Below are 27,983 nucleotides of genomic sequence, written 5' to 3'. Positions count from 1 at the left end.
ATCTCAAATTAGCAATGCTGTATTAATTAACATCTCAAATTAGCAATGCTGTATTAATTAACATCTCAAATTAGCAATGCTGTATTAATTAACATCTCAATTTAGCAATATTGTATTAATTAACATCTCAAATTAGCAATGCTGTATTAATTAACATCTCAATTTAGCAATATTGTATTAATTAACATCTCAATTTAGCAATGCTGTATTAATTAACATCTCAAATTAGCAATGTTATATTAATTAACATCTCAATTTAGCAATGCTGTATTAATTAACATCTCAAATTAGCAATGCTGTATTAATTAACATCTCAATTTAGCAATATTGTATTAATTAACATCTTAAATTAGCAATGTTATTTTAATTAACATCTCAAATTAGCAATGCTGTATTAATTAACATCTCAAATTAGCAATGCTGTATTAATTAACATCTCAATTTAGCAATATTGTATTAATTAACATCTTAAATTAGCAATGTTATATTAATTAACATCTCAAATTAGCAATGCTGTATTAATTAACATCTCAAATTAGCAATGCTGTATTAATTAACATCTCAAATTAGCAATGCTGTATTAATTAACATCTCAATTTAGCAATATTGTATTAATTAACATCTCAATTTAGCAATATTGTATTAATTAACATCTTAAATTAGCAATGCTGTATTAATTAACATCTCAATTTAGCAATATTGTATTAATTAACATCTCAATTTAGCAATATTGTATTAATTAACATCTTAAATTAGCAATGTTATTTTAATTAACATCTCAAATTAGCAATGCTGTATTAATTAACATCTCAAATCAGCAATGTTGTATTAATTAACATCTCAAACTAACGATTATTCAGGGCTACTAAAATGCAAACACAAAAGACATTTCACAGTGAGTGTCATATAATGTATATCTTCAAGTACATACCGATACATGTAGCAGTGTATACACACTCAATTTTAATATTGTACAGTGTAATATTAATATAATAATAAACTATGTTATAGTACAAACATAAATGTTTGAGTCGCACACACACACTTGTACTAATGTTACTACATGTGTAATTAATATTTACTTTGCCATTCTTTTAAAATGTCCTCTTACAAACAAAAAAATTGTCAAAAGAGAATAATCTTCTGTCATCTAAATCAGACCAATGATTGGTTTCTTGGAAATGTATCGTCTCATTCTCTTAGTAGCTTCTAGAATTGTCCTACTAACACAGTAGCATGATGAGTACCCTAGAACTGGTCCACACATTATTAAGCCTATCAAGTTCTCACTTGAATTCTAAATTTTAAAATCTACTTGTTTAATCTGGGAATACCATGTTCAATACAAGTCAAGTCTCGTAGCATGTATGTACACAATGTGCGTGAAAATACATCGTTAATAACAAATTTTAATACTTTCAGAAACACAAGATTGCATTTCAAATTTAATTTACTTGCGCAGTAACAAAACAAATGAGAAGCAAAAGTTCAATAGTGGAAAAATAAAATGGCCAATTATGTACATGTATCTGAAAGACCCATCTGGTGGCTTTTACAATGCAGATGGTGCTGCCTCTACATGTGCATGTATATGGCTCTCTCTGCTTGCTCTTTACATGGGGTCGACCCTAGAGTAGTTTGAATACTCCCCAAGCAGAGTGAGGTTGGTGACGCAGACCACTAAACGTTTACACTGAATACCAATCGAGGTACAAGCCGGAAGAACACAATCACTGACTGTACGATAATGTACAATGTACATGTACAAGCAATTTCAGACTTGATGCTTTATAAAATGACAGCAGGATTTTTTTTCTCGATGTGGGCATGACAGTCGAAAACGTTTGTTTCAAATACATTTCAAACTACACTCGTCCTTTGTCACTGTCTATGACATCTGCATGTTATCTGTCAATCTGTCTTTGATTCCCCTGTGGTAACTATGGAAACATAGCCTTGATGACTCATTAAAATGAGTCACTTTAAGGTTGCTCAGTACAGTGTCAACTAAATACTTTGTGATTGGATTGCTCATTGCTATACAAGAAAAATTAAGGGTACAAACCTATTTTTTGGGATAAACTTTTAATTACTGTATGTAGATTACAGAGTAAATACATGTACATTGAACTCTACAGGGGAAAAAGAATGGGAACCGTCACCTGTGCATGTGTCAGATGGTCATAGCGTTTCATTGTTTACAAACAAGCATCTACCCATGAGCCTTTGCAATACAACTACATTTAATTTCAAAACTGTTTTCTCAGCCAATTTCAAACTTGAAAAATCACAAAATTTTTTGTCAGACTTGTGTAGGAAATTGAAATGCGTAACACTTTACAATATACGTTACCAATATGTTTTCTAGATGTTTTCTGCGCATGAGGACACGTTTCTTTTTTAAGATGACCATTTTTGAAGGATAATTCATGATTTGAAAGTTCTCTAGGTGGTGAAATGACACATTTCAGTGTAGCCAGATATAAATGAAATTTGAGAGTGACAATTGGTTAAGGGCTAGCCAGAAACACATCAGGTCATTTGCTGCCATAGGGGGCATACTTTAGATAGGTAACGCTCAGCCTGTTGTATGTCATTTTGTTTGATAATACATAAAAATTTGTAAAATCATAAAATAAAAAACACAGCAGTGTTTATTAAATAATATAATGAAAAGATGAGTGCCTAGGATTTACATATATATATGTACAGAGGTACATGTAATTTATGACAATGTTGCTTGTGTTGCTTGTCAAAACAATGTTTTTATTTAACAACAAGATGCTTCCTGATGGGCATATTTCGTGGTCACAATAGTATTCACAAAAGTAACTTGGTCACAATTCTATAGATCTTTTTTAAACTGACTTTCCGATTCCCACCACCAACTAGATTTAACAAATCCAAAATCACTCAGAATAATTTTGTTTACTTTGTATGTGTACTATGTTAGCATCTGAAGTTTTGATAATGTTAATGGAAACATAATATTTTATTGAAACAAATAAAATACCGTAGAGGAATTAAAATAGTTAAATAACAAAGACAATGCAAATAAAAATCTCAAAAAAAAAAAAATAAGGTTGCACAATAGAAACTTAAATTAAGTTCTCTTTGTGCTCGTCATATTAAAGCGGAGGGGTTGTCGCGCGTGTCCTTGAAACTTCCAAGTGACGTATACAACAGATTGTTTATTTACATCAAAACACGTGTTCCGTGTAGTAGTAATATGGCCAAAAATAAAAACAGCCGTTATTCGGACATCTTTGATCTGATTATGAAACACACTGATATGTATGATGTATGTGCCAAATACAAATGAAAATGGTACATAAATTGTGGAAATATAGTAGTAAGGCCAAAAAGTCAGATGGCTGTCAATCGGCCATCCTTGACCAGATTTTGAAACAAATTGTCATGGACATGCGTCCTAACATGTATAAAGTACATGTACGGTATGTGCCAAATTTGAATGAAAACTGACAGAGCACGTCCAAGATACCGCATAAAAAAACAAACAAGATGCCTGCCAGTCAACCATCTTTGATCCAATTGCGAAATAAATCGTCATGGACATGTATCCTAACATGTATAATCTATGTACCAAGTTTGAATGACAACTGACAAAGCATGTCCAAAATACAAGATTTTCCAAAAAACAAGATGGCTGCCAGTCGGCCATTTTAAATCGAATCGTTAAACCACTGCATGTGCATATGTCCTACATGTATGATCTATGTACTAAATTTGAGTGAAAACTGACAAAGCATGTCCAAAATACGACATTTTCAAAAAACAAGATGGCTGCCAGTCGGCCATCTTTTATTTAATTGTGAAATAAATCGTCATGGACATGTATCCTAACATGTATAATCTATGTACCAAGTTTGAATGGAAACGGACAAAGCATGTCCAAAATAAAACATTTTCAAAAAACAAGATGGCTGCCAGTCGGCCATTTTGAATCAAATCGCTAAACCACTGCATGTGCATATGTCCCACATAAAGTACTAGACACATGCAAAGAATGAACGGAATCGGTCCAAAGAATTCTGAGATATGACTCCAGACGGACGGACGCACAGACGGAGACCGAATTATAAGTCCCCGTTTTCGGACTTCGTCTGAACGGGGACTAAAAATAGTAGAACACGCCTAATAATATCGTATCTGTGGGCAGTATTTGAGAAATTTCAAATTGGTTGAAGGTGCCTACTCCATGTATACATGATTTTTTTTAATGTACAGACCAAGTTGACTGTGGATGGAAATGTTGCTACTGTGCAACAATTATTTATGGGTGTATATAAACAAATATGATTTAAAGTTCGCAATTGAGTGATTTTGCAGGTTGTCTATGGGGGATGCAGAATTTTTTTGCAAATATTGTATACACTGACATTTATTTTGTGTTTACGTTTGTACATGTATATAGCTATGTTGTGTAGGTTGTTCTTAATATATGGATTGTTGTCAGACAATTGTTTTGTGTTCTTCCCTATATGACTTTTGCACAAAAATCAACAACTGTTATTTCCACTTTGCAGTATCTCATATGAATTTTGTGCATTAATGCTATATGGTTTACTCTATCTTCAGGGCCTACCACTGTTGAAACAGTTGAAAAAAAGCTGTTGTCGGTGTCAAGAGAGCAGCAGAACCACAGCAATCTGTTGGCCGTCGCTGCCCACAGCATGCAGCAATATGATTACACACACATTACATCGAAATAAACACCAAATACAGCTATCCCGGACTGTTTTTTAATCATCGATTGTCATGAGTGATGTAACCGATGTTTCCATCAATTTGCGTCAATACTACGGTATTACCACTACATGTATATATGTACAAGTGTATATTCAAAATATATTATTTATCATTCATGGAAGTATCAAAAAAAAATATTTTTTAAATACTCAAATATTTTAATAGTCGCTCTTAATTAATGTGGCAAAATTCTACTGACGCACACTGTCACCAAAATTGGCAGAAGATATGACTAATTAATTTCCCCCTGGTCAATCATCACAAATTGATTTCCCAGAGGAGACAGTGTTAATGTTTTCTCTGATATGACTAATTCATAAGATTCACTGTCCTGATTGATTTTTGGTCACCTGCAGCTCAGTTATTCATGGAGCCAGTCTTATACTGTATGGTACACAGGTATGGGGATACAGAATGTTGTCTTTTTCTTATCTGCATGTAAATGAACAGCTCCCTCGATAGAGCAGTGAAAAAAGAAAAGTACAGATTACTTAATATATATATATATATATATATATTATACTGTCATTTCCATTATCTAGTCTGAACTGGTTTAAACCGGTCTAGTTAATAAACATCACCAAGTGTCTCCATTGGTTATGTGATCGAACATGATCCCAACTTTGACTACTGTAAAATCTGTATTAGAAACCACGGCTTCTATTAAAATGGTACAATACAACACAGGGGATGCGGCTTCTATTAGAGCATCTACACATACGAGAAATGATGAATTTTTGGTTATCAATTTTTGGATGCGACTTCTATTAGAGATGCAGCTTTTAATACAGATTTTACGGTAATATAATAATAATAATAATAATAATAATGTTTATTCAACCTTTGTATCGGCACCATGAAAACAGTAATACATATCTTTAAATTACATTCATCATTTCTTTTCTATATTGCCATAAATCAGTTACATATTTCCTAATTATAGCTGATGAGGTAATTCCCACATTTTCATTTATGTTCCATAGTGTATCACCAAAAAGGAAATTGAACCTATAATTCAACCCCCCTGAATGAAAACTATTCATTAGTGATGAAGATTCAACATTGTTTCTCAGTGAGGTTCCTAATGTTAAATGAGACTGTTTTTCAATAGTTTTGTGCTGATTGTTTAACAGCAGTCAGTGAATGACTGTCATCTATATGTCATCACGAAATGATCCACACACTAGCAGGTTAGCTCTGACTTGTATATTGTTTTAATATCGTAGTCATACAATGTGGAAAACCACTTAAGGTCGATTTAATACAAAAATTTAATAGCAAGCTCATTCCTATTAATTCAGCTACATGTATCAGATGATTTTGTAGAAAGTTCTTGTACATTGAGCATGATCATGTACTTAAACACACAGTCATTACGAATGTCATTCTAATGAATACTAAATTAACCATGACTTTTTAAAAATGTCAAAGACACACTGAAAAATTACCGGGGTACATACAAATTTTACTGTTTCAATTTTCAATCTGATTTTTACTCGATTTTTCTATCTTGAAAAATTAAAGTGGTTTAAAATAACATACATTTTTAAACATTGAAATGCATAAAAATTGAAAATGAAAATCATTTTTTACCCAAATATCTCGCCTGTAATTTTTTTTTTTTTTTCATGGGATTAATGACAGTTCAGGAAATTACAGAGAGATGAATCAGCATAATACAATCTATCAATCTACTTTTAAATTAAAATTAAGAATGATAATTTTCTCAACAAATAACAGAAGATTAGACCAAAGAAAAATGTTTCCAATCAATTTGTTGTCTTAAATTGGACAGCTTTTTTCATGAAAACTTAATTTTTCTAAAATTCTGACAAAAAAACCTGTGACGTACATGTTTTTAACAGACATACGTGGTACCCGGAAATTCAATTATTTTTTTTTCAAATTTAATCAAACAGAGCAGAAAACACATGGACACATTAATTTACATACATACTGTATATAGTATTATCCTTAATTTATTATAATTATTAATGGTACTACATGCATAAATAGATTTAATAAATACATTTGTATCAAATTAATCTCAAATTCTCATCCCTGATGAATATTAAAACTATTTTTTTTTTCTGCCAGGTATTACCTTTTTTAACTCCCTAATTGGTAAAATAACGATTGTTTTCATGCATTTTTCAAAATATATTTTGATAATTTTGAACCAAACGGACATAATTTTTTATTGGCTACACGCCATGATCAAAATTTTGGAAAAATTCTGAAAATATTATGTAAGTTTTAAATTTGTGAATAACGATCGGTAGTGACAAAAGTTGTCTTTGATTGACACTTAAAGGTTTAAAAGCTATATAAATAACACAATTTAATAACAAAGTTGTATTGCATATCCATCACAGTTACATTCTATAGCCAGAAATTTGTTAATGTGTGTCACTCTAATGACTTGTCAATCATCTAGTGGATAGGTTTGTGGAATTGATGTCAACATTTTTTTTCCAGTCTAAAAATGTAGAGTGCTCTTCATGGGATAGTCTTCATTGCACAATGATAATGAAAAAATGAAAATGATATGCAAGTCACTTTGTGTACTACATTGTAAATTGAACTGTATTGTCTTTTATATTAGGCTGCTAAAAAAACATAACACAAGTATTACAGCACTTGCCCATATCATTAAATGTTAAAGCCATTTCAATCACTCTTTCAGAATACTGTAAAAAAGGCTGTTCAATAAAGCGGCATGCAATTTTAGTGAATTGTGGTAAAATGACGTAATAGCGAAATGTTGATTTAGCGAATCTCTCTTGTCATTGTTGATTTCTTTGTTTGGTGGCCATTTTGAATTGATAATAAAGTCATTAGCGACATCTTGAATCAGCGAATCAGTTCTCTCGCTAAATTCGCGAAAAAGACATGCTCGCGAAAAAGTCATGTTTTACAGTATATTTCCATGTAAACATTGACACATTTGAGATTTGTGATTCCTAATTTGTTGGCAAAAATAAAGACAATTTAGTATATTGTATTCAGACTTAACCACTGGGTGCTATCAGTTCTAAGTAGGCATTCAACCATATACATGCTTCTTTGATTTGTCAACATGATTTAAGGTAAACATGGGTTACTACCGGTATCTAGAACAACATGACTATGTTCTTAAAGATCACAGAAGGAACTCCTTAGAAATATAGTTGAATTGTTCTTAGAGGGCAAGTCATATGCTTTGATTGTGATCACTGTCTGTGGAACGAAATCCACACCACACAGCATACTGTAAATCATGTTGAAATAGCGACATGCAATTTTAGCGAATTGTGGTAAAATGACGTAATAGCGAAATGTTGATTTAGTGAATCTCTCTTGTCATTGTTGATTTCCTGTTTTCACAATACTTGTGTGTCGTGAGCCAAAACAAATGCGCAGTTATCACCCCCATAAAAACAAAGAAAACCTGTCAAGTGTAATTAGGAAGCACCGCAGATTTTTATGTTCCAGATTACTGTATACAAATCCCCAAGCCTTGGCCATTTTGAATTTATAAAAAGTTATTAGCGACATCTTGAATTAGCGAATCAGTTCTCTCGCTAAATTCGCGAAAAAGACATGTTTTACAGTAGACAGTAACAAGTTTGTGGAAAGACGAGACACAGGTAAACATATGGGTGGGTCAGTCGAGTGTTCAAAACTGACTGACAATGTCAAACACAACAAATTCTACAAGTATCTAAACCTAGTATTTAGCTAAAAGAAATACAAAAGCAAGCTGATGACCAAAAATATATGTACTGTGGAAATATGCCTAATATTGGATTCAATGTGGTACATGCATTACGAAGTTGCTAAGGATGACAGAAAAACAATTGTCTAGCGTAGTAGATTTAGAGTTCCTACTTGAAAACCAGGAATGGATTTTATGGATGTAGTTCCTAACTATCGCATGGACGAGTTGTCCTTAACAATGGGAAATTGTGATTATGGGGGTGCTGAGCAAAGTAAAGATGCGTTAATTTTGCTGCATGTTTTTCAAAAAGCACTATTAGCACTTTTTAAAAGGTAAAACGAATACTGAATGAGTTTTAACAGCTTTTACGATGCTACATAACAGATGAACTTTCCAAAATAAAGGCAAATAATTAGAAATGTCCCTTGATGCTAAATTGCCATTTTGGACAAAAAAGTTCAAAGCTACTTATGAGACAACTGAAGCTCTGAAATTTTATAGTTTTCAAGGTAAGAAATGAAAATTCCATTCTGTCTGAGTTCCATGTTTCAATCAATCAAGACTTGCATGTATTTGTAATCAATGTCATTGCAGAACGCAGAAAATGCTTGGAAACATTATGAATAGAAATGAGCGCATTCAAAGAAGCAAGAACATGTAATATAATACTGTCTGTGAATATAATGTATAAAGGTACACTAGCCTGAGATGAACATGAATCACTTCTTTCATAAATCGACTATTAACTCACACAAGTAAATTTGTGTTAATTTCACAAATCATGTGATAATTGTATACAATTACAATACATGTACATATCAATTTTCACAATTATTTCTTTGAAATTTCAACTCTAAATTAGTGGATGTGGAAATTTATTTATGTTACCATATGTGACTTGATTGGTGAGCAAAACAAAACAAAAATAGAATAACACATTCTTCACATCCTTTCATTGAAGAACATTTTTGAGGAAACTGCCATCTGATGTCATTTGATGTCACCACCTTCAATTACATACCGAAAAAAATACACTTATAGGATTTGTATTATATGTTGTATCCAAGCAGATCCTGCCAAAAACCACTAATGGATTTTCTGCGTCATTACGCATGAAAATAGCATATTCTATAAATAACAATTTTGATGGAGAGAATTGTTGAGAATCGTATTCCCCAGACCATCTTAGAAACAAAGAGCCTAACAAAATTGACATCAAGTAAATTGTGCAATGATTGTTTACAGCTTTTTTCTACTCCATATTACACAACTAATTAACCGAGGTATTGCAGGTAACCGGGGGTAACCCTTTGAGCACTCTAATTGGTTTCTCACATGGCATTTTTCAATACTGGAAGGTATTTTCCCATAATTTTAAACCAAATGGACATTATTTCTAATCAGCTACGTAATTTGATGAATATTCTTGAAAATTTGTTAAAAAAAAATAGCTGTTTTATTTTACAAAAGGTGACAAAAGTAGACTTTGGTGAACATTAATATTATTATTAATTTCAGAGTTGTTATTGTTATATTCGATGTTACGGTGATACTGCAGATATCCACGTGAAATGCATAAATTATGTTAATTAGAGTCAATCTACATCCACATATGGTCGACATTCACCAATCACTGTTTGAATATATCATCACGAAATGAACAAATCTGAGAGAGGTTCACCTAAGGTGTCTATATGTATAATATCAAAGCAATCTGACTTGTGGTTTTCAAGAAGAAGTCAAAAATGTAAAAAGTTGACACGGACATTGAACGACACAGGACGACAACAGACACTGACAGACAATCACTTACATGATAAACTCCACTCGACAAAGTCGACAGTGGAGCTTAAAACAAACAAAATAATATGTACTATAATCTTCTGTGGATGTTTTTATTTTGCCTAAAGTGATGCACAGAAACTGGTATCAAGGTTGTACTCACTTTGATTTGGGCATATCTCTTGGACAATCATTGGGATGGAACCCTGGGAATTCATCTTGATAGACCTGAATTGAGTACGGGTAAAATAACTGAACTACCTGTAATGAAATATAAAACAAAAAAACAAATTATTAGCATAGATTATAATTATGTCAATACTTTTTATTAGTTTGTTTGTTTTGCTTATTCATTTACACAAACAGAGACAGATGATTGGATAAAAAAGTAAATAAGGCCTTTTTTACTCACACAAGGTAAAACAGAAAATGCACCAGACTATGTTCTACAATTTCTTGTTCAGTTACAGATACTAAATACAGGTGTGAACTGTACATGTACATGTCAATTTAGAAACGCTCCAACATATAAACCAGAAATTGTACATAATATCCTCAATTATTGAAAGGCAACTTATTTTGATCATATGGACACACCTCTGTCATTTCCATACATATAAACACATTCACTACAAATAGAGCAAATACGTTTCATGTGTTTTACTTATACAGCAAATGTATGCAGTGTTTTGAAAGTTCTGACAACTTTTACCTCAGTTAGGAATTACAATTTTGTGTGGTATTTTCTTAAAACATTTTATTACTAAAGTATTAGACTCATGGGCAGCAATCACAAAAGAACAGCAAAATATATCGTTTGGTTTTGACACGTTTCCTATTCACACATGCATGGCTCTGTTTACACAGTTGTCACCGTATTTTTATTTTTTATGAAGATATATACATTGTACAATGTATTACCGGTATATAAATTAGGCCAGATGTGTGTGAAAAAACATACTGGGGTAGGGTAGGGTAGAATACAATACACCATAAAATATTTTTTTTCTTTATTAGATATCTGTCACCTGTATATACATGTATATCTGTTTACATTTCAGCCTATAGGGAATACACTAATGTATATATAAATATATCTTATTTCCCAAGCTGGTTCTCAGCTGGTTTTGCCTTCCATGAACGCATATAATTTTTAAAGTTAAAATTATAATCATCTGTAATTACAGCTTCTTTATATTTACCTGCATGTATTTTATTAATATGAGACATATTTTAATGGGCAGATTATTCTGATCACTTTAGATGCATAGTGGTTTTGAAAGCATGCTAAATTTGCATAAAGGCCAATGTACTTTGCAAACATACACATGACCAGTTGGCAAAAAACGGTTCAATTGCACCAAAAATAAAATAACGCTGATATTCACTGTTGTCATTACTAAAGATACATGTTTGTGGTCCTACTTATGGGGAACGTTGTCACAGTAGATCGCGAGCTAGTGTTGATCAGTGAGCGTCACTTGTTATCAGACATTTTCATGCTGGTTTGCAAAAATGAAAATGAATGGTGTCACTGTGCAAGGGCCTAATATGTTCAATTAAGCTCTGACAGTACAGTAGAGTACAGTACAGTACAGTACTTCTAATACATGCAGAGCAGATACTGAATTGGAATGCATTTCTATCCATGCAACACAGTGAATGCTGTTTTGTTGCGAAAGCGCTTAGAATACTGGTAGAATGCAGAGCTAGTGAGCAAATGACAGTAAAATTAGATTATACATCTTTCTATAGATGCCAGTCAATCTTTATTCCAGGGTCATTAATTACACTGACATTAAGCTGTGATTGACGGAATACAAGGTGAAATATACATTGGTTAACGATTATATTACATGGAATATATTTAGGAAAGAATAAAATCAATCATTCAATTTATGTCAAACGAATTGGATATAGCGAAGAAATTGGTGCAGCGATGCATACTGATAAGTCATCAGTATTCTCTGGTGGAATTGAAGTATTCTACTTTTCAGACAAAACAAATCCTGTTATAAGCACAGTGATTGTAATCAGTACCATGCTAAAAACCTCTTAATCTGAAATATCCAAAAGCACAGATTAAATAATCAATTTTTGATCGTTCTTAGAGATATATAGTGTAAACTACTTTAGGAGAGAAAAATAGTTGTGTTTTTTTGTAACTGAGAACATTTATTGCAGGGCTTGGACTACACAGAGGTTTCAAAGGCATTTGCTTTGATGCCAGGGGGTTTCTTTTGGCTTCCTTCCATATTGCCTATGTTGTTCCTATCATTTTATGTCATACACATGTATACTGTAAAATACTTTTAATTAATTTAGCTGGAATTATTTTTCGCTGAAAGGACTTTTTGATGTTTTGTATGGAATTTAATTTGAATGTAAAATTAAAGGAAAGATTTTATTTTCACTGAATCATTCCTTCAGCGAAATTAACTCCATAATAAAATAAAGTATTTTACAGTATAGTGTAAACTACTTTACAAGAAAAATCAAAGAAAGCTTAGAAAGAACTCCCGTGTGCCGAGAGTATTGAAGACACATTAAAAATTAATTCAAAATCACTTGTACTCGAGATATTGATGGAATAGCTGAAAACTAATTATGTAAATCAGGTAACTGATATGAACAGATTTGAGTGTAAAACTAATAAGGCCTGCGTAATGTAATATCTATGTACCAAGTTTCATTGAAATGTGATTAGAACAAAAAAACTATGAATTATTATTAGAGAATTAATATGAACAAATTTCAACCCAAAATTAATCGGGCCTGTCTATTGTTCTAGAGCATTTATGTACCAAATTTTATTCAAATGTGATGATCAGTAATTGAGATATCAGTGTTAATTAATTATTTTAATTAGGTGACTAATAAGCATAAATATTTACCCTAAAACTAATCAGGTCTCTGCATAGTCCTAGAGGATCTATGTAGCAAGTCTCATTGAAATATAATGATCAGTACTTGAGATATCAGGCGAAAAGCTGAAAATTAACTAATTATGCTAATAAGGTGATTAATATGCACAAATATTTACTCCAAAACTAATCAGGTCTATGCACAGTTCTTAAGTAACTATGTACCAAGTTTCAGTGAAATGTGATGATTACTACTTGAAATATCAAAAGCTGAAAATTAATTAATTATGCAAATTAGGTAATTAATATGTACTGATATTACCCTATAAACTATCAGGTCTGTGCAGTGTCCTATGATATCTACATGTATGTACCAAGTTTTATCGAAATGTGATGATTAGTACTTGAGATATCAGTGGAAAAGCCAAAAATTGATAAATCATTATGCAAATTAGGTAATTAATATTGACACAGATTTTTACCCAAAACTAATCAAATTTGGGCATTAGTTCAGAGCATCTACGTGCCAAGTTTCATCAAAATCCAATGATTGGTTGTTTAGACATCAGTGGAACAATCATGGAACAGCTAAAAATCAGCTAATTATCATGCAAATTAGGTAATTAATATACAAGGATTTTTACCAAAACCTAATCAGACCTGCGCATTGGCCCAGAGCATCTATGCACCAAGTTTCATCAAAAATCAATGTATGGTTCTTGAGATATCAGTGGAACAGACACACAGACAAACACATTAAACTATTAAACTGCAAAGACTCCCTTTTTGTGCTTCGCACTCAGGAGTCAAAAATGATTGTGATTTTTGTAACTGAGAACATTTATCGCAGTGGTTTCAAAGGTGTTTGCTTGGCACCAGATTGGTTCCCTTCCATGTTGTTCCTATCATTTTATGTCAAAATAATCTAATCTAATCAATTGAAAATTGAAAGTTCAAACTCTGCTATTATAGTGGTGACAATTTCACCAGGGTTCTTGACACTGGGATTCAGAATGACTTTCACAGATTTTAGTTTCCTAATTATGAAACAGCATACATTTCTAGTGGAAGAAATTTAACCGTTTTAAAACCTTATCATTAAAACTGAAAGCCATCAATGTTGTCATGGTGATAATACAAGGCATGACAAAGTCTGAGTGGACGAAAGGACTATTAAAATAGAGACACACTCATCATGAGAAATAACTTAAATACATACATGTATATTATGAAAGTGTTAGGAGATACATGTACAGTCCTTCCCCCAAACAAAAATATCAATTATGATAATTAGCTACTGTAGAATACTTTATATTCACTTGGAATTTATTTTTTTGCTATTTTCACTGAAGGGATGCTTCAGTGAAAATAAAATCCAGCGAATATACTTTTTTACCTATATTTCACATTAAATTCATCAAAAATCAGTGAATATATATATATTCCAAACAAAACACCCAAAAAGCCTTTTCAGCGGATATTAATTTCAGCTAAAATATTCTAAAATATTCTATAGTAATTAATATGTACAAAAACTCTAAACTAAATTTTCTTGTCAAAGATATTTGTGACTTATTAGTGAAGGAAGGACATTTGCAGGAACAAAATTTCAGGGAAATTACTGCCTTACTGACACTGACACTTGTATGTACAAGAATCTAGTTCAATAAAAGTCTGACAGTTACTATGCAAATTAGATGATGTAATGGATCATAAAAGGGATTTTCTTTATACAGTACAAGAAACTGTCAACAGCAGACAATGGATATGCATATGCAATATGCATATAACCCATATGCAATACAGGTTTGTATCAGACTATTTTGAACATCATTACATGCAAAGTATTACAAAGTGTGTACACGTAAAAATGCTTTAAAAAAAACAAAAACATTTTACCCCAAAACATCTTTTGTAAAAATAATATAAAAAATTGATAATGCTATGTTTTGCAGCAATTCATAACATAAGTACAGTCCAGCCCAGCCCAAAGGGAAGATATTATTTTGATCCTATTAGATAAAAGTGGTTGCCAAGAGCAGTATTCCAAGGACTGTGAATACGAAACTCATGCAAGCCACATGCTGGTTTTATTCATGTACCTGACAATAATATTTAATTATTATGAGGTTTATTAAATAGTCCCGTCTATGAAACCATCGGTAAATTATATTGTTTTAATCGTCCAATCACAACACAAATATACCAAAAGTATCTGACAGCTGAAACTCAGATAAATAATTTAAATTTCAAGTATTCAAGTGGGATGAATGAATCAAACAAACAGATGACTGAATGGTGGATATTATCTCTGCAGCTCCACTTTTGAGTACTTTTCTGAAGTACTAAAATCATAATGATGTACAAATAATTAATATACCAAACAAATCCACAGTGATGCCAGCTGTGATGAACGAACTGATCCAGCTCCAGATTTTCTCCAGTTATTTGTTTTATATTCTGGTACGGCTTAATACATTCTCAAAAAAAAAAAAAAAAAAAAAAAAAAAAAATTAATAATTTGAAAAATATACAATGAAAAAAATTCTGGCCTACATGTACAGGCACTCACAAATGGATAATTTTTCTAAAAGTGGTGTGGAACCTATAACTTAATGAGAAAGGTGGAATAAAATGTATATATATTTTACATTTGAATATTTTATGTATATAAAACGTGGCTTCACAACAATTGAAGTCATGGATGTTCCCATACTTTACTTGCGCATACAATACTGTACCACTCAATTAGAACATGTGCTTTACTTTATAATGATCTGTTCTAACTAATATCTCATACACTATTTAGCACCAACACTGATAAATATGCACAAAAATTAGCACGAGTCCTGGAGGAGACACTGTAAAACGGACAATAAGTGAAGAAAAATAACAGTGCAAAACCCAACAACTATGATATTATCAAACACTCGATGATGTAATCACTTATTTTTGTACATGCACCATATGGCTACATGGCACGAATGAAGAACGTGCCTGAATACATGTACACGTACAGAACATTTGTGTATTTGTTCTATTGGTAACCAGTAAAATCTAACCAGCACGTGCAGTGAGTACGTTGGTTTTGAGAATTCCTTTTGCTCCATGCTAAGTGTAACTTTGCCCAAATATTGTTAATAACTTTGTTTATGAAATGTATTAATTTATCACATGCAAAGCTTTCGTATTACCACAGTGTGATGCAAGACAGGACACATTAAAAATTCATATTACCACAGTGTTATGTAACATACTTCCAACCCATTTTCATTGTACTTGCTGCCTGAACTGGGCTTCCTGGGTTACACACAGTCGGATAACTACTGACTTATTATTTAGGTGCTCTAAAAAAATCAGTTGAAATTTTAAAATCATAACTAATTTGAGTAAATATCATGAAGAGCTGGCTTGCCATATTTGCTACGTTCAAACGGCAGCATTCTATCTGAGCCGAACTGTTGCTCCTCCCACCGATCTGTTGCTCCTCCCACCCATTAACAGGAGATTATCTTCAATGCGTTTACATGGTCAGGCCAAACGATCGCACACACACACGCACAGAAGTAAACAAAACTAGCATACAATGTGCACATAATGATATATTTCTAATAGGTGTTATTTTAGCAATATAGTTCCACTGTCAATACTCCGTCTCACTATTTCGTACTTTGAACATATGCATGTGATATAACCCCATGATATTTTCTCTTTGTGATTACAGCCTGAAGCTTTGATTGAAACGACACTCTGGTGGTAATCACTTTTGTCTGCTGACGTGAATCTAATAAAAGGAAGTATTGAGGGACTATATATAATTATTGTTAGTTTGTTGTCGTGTTTTTGTGACCATATGGTCTGGGGTATGGGGGTCTTCTATGTGTCATCAAAATGCGACACCAAAGGCTTGGAAATGATGAAAACGACGACACTCATTAAATAACTCTGACATCTAGCCTCACTTGTATGTACATGTACCACCATATTTGCACTTATGTAAATGATACAGATGTGTGTCTATGGTTAAAATAAGTTATATTTTTTTGACCCAGTATACAATATCGACAAATGTGGATTTAAAGGCACTTCAATTGCTACCATGATTATTAGAAACTCCCTGCATGGACAGCTTATACATTTGTACAACCAATGAATAAATTATGAGTATTTATTTCCGGAGACCACTTATAACATACTATAGCATTTGACGTTTGAATAAATGTTGCTAGAATCCCATTACTGGTATGGTGTCTGGTGGGCTCAACATTGCGTTTATGTATTTTCCAAAGAAACATTCTTTGAGGAGAATACTTAGTGCGGCTTCTGTGAAACCAGCAATTATTTTTGCATTCACGGAAGCAGTTATCATCGTTGCATCGCCCATTTATCATAATCATGCCACAAATTTATTTATTTACAATTACCGTGGCTGAGCCAATCTATTCGATAACCAGTGTGATACCTTTAAGAACACAATGAATATATACCATAGAAGCTGAATAAATAGGGTGGGGGGAAAGCGAATGAGATAACGAGGCAATGAATTGGTTGGAGGTAAATGTTCGAAAGCTGTGCTGTACACGCGTACTCGTCACTGTTGTCACTAAATATTGCGTTAACAAATAATATATTCAATATATTACACTGCACTAAGCGAAAAGTGTGATGCTTCACAGAGTTTTGTACATCCTCGCATCACAAATGGAACCACATCAACTTGTCATTAAAATTATGCTGAGTTCAACATCAATGATTATTTTAAGATCACCAAAACACAATTTTAGATGAAAGCAATTCTTAGAAAATAAATAATTTGTGAACAATAATGTAATTATTCTATTTTAGGCAACATTTTTGGAACACTGAAATTTCTTTTAGCAATTTAATTATGTCTTTCATAGTCACTGATGCCTATTATGTTTATTCAACTAGCATGAATAGGAAAACTCCATTTGGACAATGAGCTGTTATCCCTGTGAAAAGCATTGAATACTTCTTCAATGCTCAATATAAATTCTAAAAATTAATAATTTCCTGTTTTTCCGTATGCAAAATGTCGTTTTTCAATCAAAAATAAAGGAAAACAGATTGTACAGTACAGTAGAGCTTTTAAATTAATTCTGTGCTGTACTAGCCATCGCTGATATCGAACATTTTGATTGGCTAATAACCAGTTTGACCTATTAGGTCAAAGGACATGGTTTCAGGTCACTTTGTGTATGAAAAAACATGGCAGTTATCATTTCGTATCGAGTGTTTGTGTGCAAACAAAAACATACGCTTTTGTTGAAACTATGTTGCTTTTTCGTATGTTAATATAATCATGACTAAGTAAATAATCAACGCTTGTAACAGACATGACCGAACTCTACTAATGTGTTGATCATTTGCTACTAAAGCGTTGTGTTCATGTTGTTTTAGATTAATCAGTATCAACAAATTTAAATATTATTAAAAGTATTTTTTGTTAACACATGAAAATACCTATTTTTTTTTACTGTAAAATGTCAACTTTTGTGATGCATATTTTAGAACCAAACGAAGGGGTCACAGTGATGTATAATTTAGAATTCAAAAAGATAGACCTAAGAAACAAGAACTTGTACATGTAAGTTGATGATCGTCATCCAATAGTATAGATTCTTGTCAATGACCTTTACCCTGCCCAAAGCACAGTATTCCAATGCTAACCAAGACACGGCGGACATTAATTTACTTATTATTTCATTTCCACCAGAGAAATCAACTCTTCACAAAAGCTGAACAGCATAAAAACACTTTCAAGAATTTGAATCTGAAAGAAAAGTTCAATTTTTTTATTAAGTTGCCAAAAAATGGCAATACATTTGTACCTCTTGCTCAATACTTAAAATTTTCATTTGACTTGTGGCAGCAACACCATAACTCAATTTCATAATTGGGTCACTATTAATAATGTATAAGTGCAATAGTTTAATTCATCAAAATATTTTATTTAAAGTATTTTTTTCCCTCTTTTGTAGTTCTTAGTTATTTTTATTAATGTTTGTATTGTATTTTTTTTTTCGTTCATTGTCATATATCCATCCCAATGGATGTTAAGTGATTAAAGATTATAAGAGTTATAAAACAGTTATATGCATACAACTAATCTCCTAACCTTTGAAAAATGTCAACAAACTTAGTCTGGTATAATATTCAAACATTAACTTTTACACCTCCAGTTGATAGTCTGCACTTCTCTTCAGAAGATCAAGACAAAAATAGCCAAATACTTTAAATAAACACTGAAAATTGATTCAAATTTTGTCTGTTGGCTCCAAAATTAGGGTTCAGGGCAGACAAATTTAGGTGAGAAAGTCTAGATTACACTGACAGTTTTAGAGAAACGTAGTTTTACAAAACAGTGAACTTGACAGTGTTCACAGCGGTACTTTCTTTCATTCATGTAATTTGTGAACATGTATACAACATCAAAGTATAAAGATTGTTGCCTTGCACTCCAATACAGAAGCTTACAAGCAACACAGAATGGTGAAAATATAATCCCTAACGCTGCGCAGTAACTATCGATAATTTAAAAAAAAAAAGATAAATAAAAGGGTTTGGTCATTTTTGATACATTACTTTACAATCACATTTCTCATTATTTTTCAAATACAAGGACATCTGTTTGATTTAGTTGACATCACAGAGGCCAAGGATGCTCCATATAAATCCCTCAATTCCTGTTATTTCCTTTACAATATCAATGAGCCAAGCCATTCTTAAAGCCTTGAAATGTGGTGTACACAGAATAGCGAAATTCAAGCAAAACTATCATTTAACTTTCCAACATTTAGTGTTCTGCAGTACGCATTGCATTTTAGAATGCGCCCACCAGCACAAAAACAGTTTTGAATGTTTTCGCTATTTTTAGTTATGCTGACGAATCATCTCATTGTATTTATTAGCTGACGTTATGAAATGCCAGCAACAAATTAATTGTTCGATAGAGAAACGCTAAAAATGTTTTCCTGAGTGAATGCACCCTCTTGTTTTGCTGGAAAGGCATTCAGAAAATACAGGAATAGATAATAATTGCCTATATTTAAAAACAAGTGAGTACCATTCCGTAGATGGCGTGAATACATAGACGCACATGTTCATACATGTATTCAAAATAATGATAATTTGATATATAAAGCAGGACTAGCATGTACATGTATATACATGTAAATACGAATGGTAAACAACAATCATACACAGTGAACATTTCTCTTTAATTTGTCACTCACTCAACGTCACTTTCAAATGGCCAAACAAAATAAATTCTGTGTTTCTGGTAACCTAACCTACCTATTTGTAAGCGTTAAAATGTTTATTTTATGTAAATTAGCTCAAAATTATTTATTTAAATACAAATTAGCTATGGTAATTCCACCAAAATTATTTTTAATTTCATTCATTTCCTTATACATGTATGTAGCGAATGACTTGCACTAATAGTTTTAATTGTTTAAAGAGACTGTTTGATATGGGACTCATAGCGACATACACAACGCGTGTAAAATACATTGTTTATTTACACAAATTTTGAACACACGCGCTGCGCAACGAACACCGGCCTTTAAGCTAATACAGTATATTCTGGGGAAAAAAATCAGAAATCATTTTGCACATCCGTAGTTACAAAAATATAAAGTGAGAATTAAAAAAAAACATAAATTAAAATCCATGCCTACCTAGCAAGTATTTTTGACTCCCATGTGCGAGGCTTGAATTGAAGATGTGCTTCTAGTATAGGAAATACTGTATTCCTAATTAGTACTTAATGCCTCAAATACAAGTTTTTTCTTGCTTTGATTTTTAAACTGTTACCGAAAATACCACATTTAGTTTTTTTTTTTGGCCAGACGCTAATTTGCCAAAAAAAAAAAAAAAAAAAGGAAAAAAAAAAATATTGTCTTCACCTACTCAAGAAAACATAGTACACACAATCTTAGTTTATAGGGTCATGCAAGAGTGAACTTGAAATTGAATACATCAACGCTATTTAGGAAACATACATGTAGCTTGTTTATTACCTTGGAGTCTATTTTCTGATGAAGACAAGACTTATTACCCTATTCTGAAAATAGACAGTTTATCACTTCCATTTACAGTGTATTTCTCCATGCCCCATAAGAATTTACAACCACAGAGCCGGTCTTCCAAACTTGATTAATTCTCTGTTCATTGATGGGTCTTATCTATTCAATGATCAACATAAATTCCCTATAGAATAATGACTTTCTGAGTGTTCAATTTGATAGTTAAGCTATACATGCTGCTGTCCTACCATACACATACACACTGGGTATCTGGTGATGCATTACATTATGGCAAAAAAATATATACTAGTATATAAAATGCATTTTAGAATATTGCTTCCCTATCACTGTAGGAGAAATTAAATGACATTTTTTTTAGTTCAATGATAAATACATCTATGGTGTACAGATGTATTAACGTGTTGACACAAGTCATGCTTATGAGAGTATAAGGAGCATTTTAATACCATAGTGACATCAACCATGAAGCTGAAAAAAGGGTTCATGTCCAAGTACAGTTGTATCATACACAATTTGTTATCATCTACTATATATTGTCTGACTTGTAACACTATGAGAAATCCAATAAGCAAGCATGTAATAGTTTTTCATATCCAGCCAGCAGAGACACACAGTTGTATAACCAAAATTGTTAGCAACACAGGAGTGTGGAAACAATAAATACACAACATGGACACATGTATATGTAGCTAACTAAAGAAATCCCTGGATTAGACAACCAGGCTGTTATGATACGGCCAGTGTCCATATTGGATGACAGCTACATTGTGTACATCCACTAACATGAGATATGACAGGTACATTGTGTACATCCACTAACATGAGATATGACAGCTACATTGTGTACATCCACTAACATGAGATATGACAGCTACATTGTGTATATCCACTAACATGAGATATGACAGCTACATTGTGTACATCCACTAACATGAGATATGACAGCTACATTGTGTACATCCACTAACATAAGATATGACAGCTACATTGTGTACATCCACTAATATGAGATATGACAGCTACATTGTGTACATCCACTAACATGAGATATGACAGCTACATTGTGTACATCCACTAATATGAGATATGACAGCTACATTGTGTACATCCACTAACATGAGATATGACAGCTACATTGTGTACATCCACTAACATGAGATATGACAGCTACATTGTGTACATCCACTAACATGAGATATGACAGCTACATTGTGTACATCCACTAACATGAGATACATGTATGACAGCTACATTGTGTACATCCACTAACATGAGATATGACAGCTACATTGTGTACATCCACTAACATGAGATATGACAGCTACATTGTGTACATCCACTAACATGAGATATGACAGCTACATTGTGTACATCCACTAATATGAGATATGACAGCTACATTGTGTACATCCACTAACATGAGATATGACAGCTACATTGTGTACATCCACTAACATGAGATATGACAGCTACATTGTGTACATCCACTAACATGAGATATGACAGCTACATTGTGTACATCCACTAATATGAGATATGACAGCTACATTGTGTACATCCACTAACATGAGATATGACAGCTACATTGTGTACATCCACTAACATGAGATATGACAGCTACATTGTGTACATCCACTAACATGAGATATGACAGCTACATTGTGTACATCCACTAACATGAGATATGACAGCTACATTGTGTACATCCACTAACACAAGATATGACAGCTACATTGTGTACATCCACTAACATGAGATATGACAGCTACATTGTGTACATCCACTAACATGAGATGTGACAGCTACATTGTGTACATCCACTAACACAAGATATGACAGCTACATTGTGTACATCCACTAACATAAGATATGACAGCTACATTGTGTACATCCACTAACATGAGATATGACAGCTACATTGTGTACATCCACTAACATAAGATATGACAGCTACATTGTGTACATCCACTAACATGAGATATGACAGCTACATTGTGTACATCCACTAACATGAGATATGACAGCTACATTGTGTACATCCACTAACATGAGATATGACAGCTACATTGTGTATATCCACTAACATGAGATATGACAGCTACATTGTGTACATCCACTAACATGAGATATGACAGCTACATTGTGTACATCCACTAACATAAGATATGACAGCTACATTGTGTACATCCACTAACATGAGATATGACAGCTACATTGTGTACATCCACTAACATGAGATATGACAGCTACATTGTGTACATCCACTAACATGAGATATGACAGCTACATGTACATTGTGTACATCCACTAACATGAGATATGACAGCTACATTGTGTACATCCACTAACACAAGATATGACAGCTACATTGTGTACATCCACTAACATGAGATATGACAGCTACATTGTGTACATCCACTAACATAAGATATGACAGCTACATTGTGTACATCCACTAACATAAGATATGACAGCTACATTGTGTACATCCACTAACACAAGATATGACAGCTACATTGTGTACATCCACTAACATGAGATATGACAGCTACATTGTGTACATCCACTAACATAAGATATGACAGCTACATTGTGTACATCCACTAACATAAGATATGACAGCTACATTGTGTACATCCACTAATATGAGATATGACAGCTACATTGTGTACATCCACTAACATGAGATATGACAGCTACATTGTGTACATCCACTAACATGAGATATGACAGCTACATTGTGTACATCCACTAACATGAGATATGACAGCTACATTGTGTACATCCACTAACATGAGATATGACAGCTACATTGTGTACATCCACTAACACAAGATATGACAGCTACATTGTGTACATCCACTAACATGAGATATGACAGCTACATTGTGTACATCCACTAACATGAGATATGACAGCTACATTGTGTACATCCACTAACATGAGATATGACAGCTACATTGTGTACATCCACTAACATGAGATATGACAGCTACATTGTGTACATCCACTAACATGAGATATGACAGCTACATTGTGTACATCCACTAATATGAGATATGACAGCTACATTGTGTATATCCACTAACATGAGATATGACAGCTACATTGTGTACATCCACTAACATGAGATATGACAGCTACATTGTGTACATCCACTAACACAAGATATGACAGCTACATTGTGTACATCCACTAACATAAGATATGACAGCTACATTGTGTACATCCACTAATATGAGATATGACAGCTACATTGTGTACATCCACTAACATGAGATATGACAGCTACATTGTGTACATCCACTAACATGAGATATGTCAGCTACATTGTGTACATCCACTAACATGAGATATGACAGCTACATTGTGTATATCCACTAACATGAGATATGACAGCTACATTGTGTACATCCACTAACATGAGATATGACAGCTACATTGTGTACATCCACTAACATGAGATATGACAGCTACATTGTGTACATCCACTAACATGAGATATGACAGCTACATTGTGTACATCCACTAACATGAGATATGACAGCTACATTGTGTACATCCACTAACACAAGATATGACAGCTACATTGTGTACATCCACTAACATAAGATATGACAGCTACATTGTGTACATCCACTAATATGAGATATGACAGCTACATTGTGTACATCCACTAACATGAGATATGACAGCTACATTGTGTACATCCACTAACATAAGATATGACAGCTACATTGTGTACATCCACTAACATAAGATATGACAGCTACATTGTGTACATCCACTAATATGAGATATGACAGCTACATTGTGTACATCCACTAACATGAGATATGACAGCTACATTGTGTACATCCACTAACATGAGATATGACAGCTACATTGTGTACATCCACTAACATGAGATATGACAGCTACATTGTGTACATCCACTAACACAAGATATGACAGCTACATTGTGTACATCCACTAACATGAGATATGACAGCTACATTGTGTACATCCACTAACATAAGATATGACAGCTACATTGTGTACATCCACTAACACAAGATATGACAGCTACATTGTGTACATCCACTAACATGAGATATGACAGCTACATTGTGTACATCCACTAACATGAGATATGACAGCTACATTGTGTACATCCACTAACACAAGATATGACAGCTACATTGTGTACATCCACTAACATGAGATATGACAGCTACATTGTGTACATCCACTAACATGAGATATGACAGCTACATTGTGTACATCCACTAACACAAGATATGACAGCTACATTGTGTACATCCACTAACATGAGATATGACAGCTACATTGTGTACATCCACTAACATGAGATATGACAGCTACATTGTGTACATCCACTAACATGAGATATGACAGCTACATTGTGTACATCCACTAACACAAGATATGACAGCTACATTGTGTACATCCACTAACATGAGATATGACAGCTACATTGTGTACATCCACTAACACAAGATATGACAGCTACATTGTGTACATCCACTAACATGAGATATGACAGCTACATTGTGTACATCCACTAACATGAGATATGACAGCTACATTGTGTACATCCACTGACATGAGATATGACAGCTACATTGTGTACATCCACTAACACAAGATATGACAGCTACATTGTGTACATCCACTAACATGAGATATGACAGCTACATTGTGTACATCCACTAACATAAGATATGACAGCTACATTGTGTACATCCACTAACATGAGATATGACAGCTACATTGTGTACATCCACTAACATGAGATATGACAGCTACATTGTGTACATCCACTAACATGAGATATGACAGCTACATTGTGTACATCCACTAACATGAGATATGACAGCTACATTGTGTACATCCACTAACATGAGATATGACAGCTACATTGTGTACATCCACTAACATGAGATATGACAGCTACATTGTGTACATCCACTAACATGAGATATGACAGCTACATTGTGTACATCCACTAACATAAGATATGACAGCTACATTGTGTACATCCACTAACATGAGATATGACAGCTACATTGTGTATATCCACTAACATGAGATATGACAGCTACATTGTGTACATCCACTAACATGAGATATGACAGCTACATTGTGTACATCCACTAACATAAGATATGACAGCTACATTGTGTACATCCACTAATATGAGATATGACAGCTACATTGTGTACATCCACTAACATGAGATATGACAGCTACATTGTGTACATCCACTAATATGAGATATGACAGCTACATTGTGTACATCCACTAACATGAGATATGACAGCTACATTGTGTACATCCACTAACATGAGATATGACAGCTACATTGTGTACATCCACTAACATGAGATATGACAGCTACATTGTGTACATCCACTAACATGAGATACATGTATGACAGCTACATTGTGTACATCCACTAACATGAGATATGACAGCTACATTGTGTACATCCACTAACATGAGATATGACAGCTACATTGTGTACATCCACTAACATGAGATATGACAGCTACATTGTGTACATCCACTAATATGAGATATGACAGCTACATTGTGTACATCCACTAACATGAGATATGACAGCTACATTGTGTACATCCACTAACATGAGATATGACAGCTACATTGTGTACATCCACTAACATGAGATATGACAGCTACATTGTGTACATCCACTAATATGAGATATGACAGCTACATTGTGTACATCCACTAACATGAGATATGACAGCTACATTGTGTACATCCACTAACATGAGATATGACAGCTACATTGTGTACATCCACTAACATGAGATATGACAGCTACATTGTGTACATCCACTAACATGAGATATGACAGCTACATTGTGTACATCCACTAACACAAGATATGACAGCTACATTGTGTACATCCACTAACATGAGATATGACAGCTACATTGTGTACATCCACTAACATGAGATGTGACAGCTACATTGTGTACATCCACTAACACAAGATATGACAGCTACATTGTGTACATCCACTAACATAAGATATGACAGCTACATTGTGTACATCCACTAACATGAGATATGACAGCTACATTGTGTACATCCACTAACATAAGATATGACAGCTACATTGTGTACATCCACTAACATGAGATATGACAGCTACATTGTGTACATCCACTAACATGAGATATGACAGCTACATTGTGTACATCCACTAACATGAGATATGACAGCTACATTGTGTATATCCACTAACATGAGATATGACAGCTACATTGTGTACATCCACTAACATGAGATATGACAGCTACATTGTGTACATCCACTAACATAAGATATGACAGCTACATTGTGTACATCCACTAACATGAGATATGACAGCTACATTGTGTACATCCACTAACATGAGATATGACAGCTACATTGTGTACATCCACTAACATGAGATATGACAGCTACATGTACATTGTGTACATCCACTAACATGAGATATGACAGCTACATTGTGTACATCCACTAACACAAGATATGACAGCTACATTGTGTACATCCACTAACATGAGATATGACAGCTACATTGTGTACATCCACTAACATAAGATATGACAGCTACATTGTGTACATCCACTAACATAAGATATGACAGCTACATTGTGTACATCCACTAACACAAGATATGACAGCTACATTGTGTACATCCACTAACATGAGATATGACAGCTACATTGTGTACATCCACTAACATAAGATATGACAGCTACATTGTGTACATCC

The 27,983-nt window shown here is 33.3% G+C and overlaps 1 protein-coding gene across 1 annotated transcript in view; it reads right to left on the bottom strand.

Moving 5' to 3' along the window:
- Positions 1-27,983, bottom strand: part of LOC100371978 (alpha-1,6-mannosyl-glycoprotein 2-beta-N-acetylglucosaminyltransferase-like) — a 73,020-nt gene that overhangs the window by 11,565 nt on the left and 33,472 nt on the right. Inside the window, exon 2 of the mRNA XM_002735781.4 lies at positions 10,416-10,513. Coding sequence (XP_002735827.1) covers positions 10,416-10,513 — 98 coding nt within the window. The remainder of the gene's footprint in view (positions 1-10,415; positions 10,514-27,983) is intronic.

The sequence above is a fragment of the Saccoglossus kowalevskii genome, chromosome 10 (assembly GCF_978046115.1).
Source record: "Saccoglossus kowalevskii chromosome 10, keSacKowa6.1, whole genome shotgun sequence".
NCBI classification, from domain to species: Eukaryota; Metazoa; Hemichordata; class Enteropneusta; family Harrimaniidae; genus Saccoglossus; species Saccoglossus kowalevskii.
This window is presented reverse-complemented; position numbering and strand designations above follow the sequence as displayed.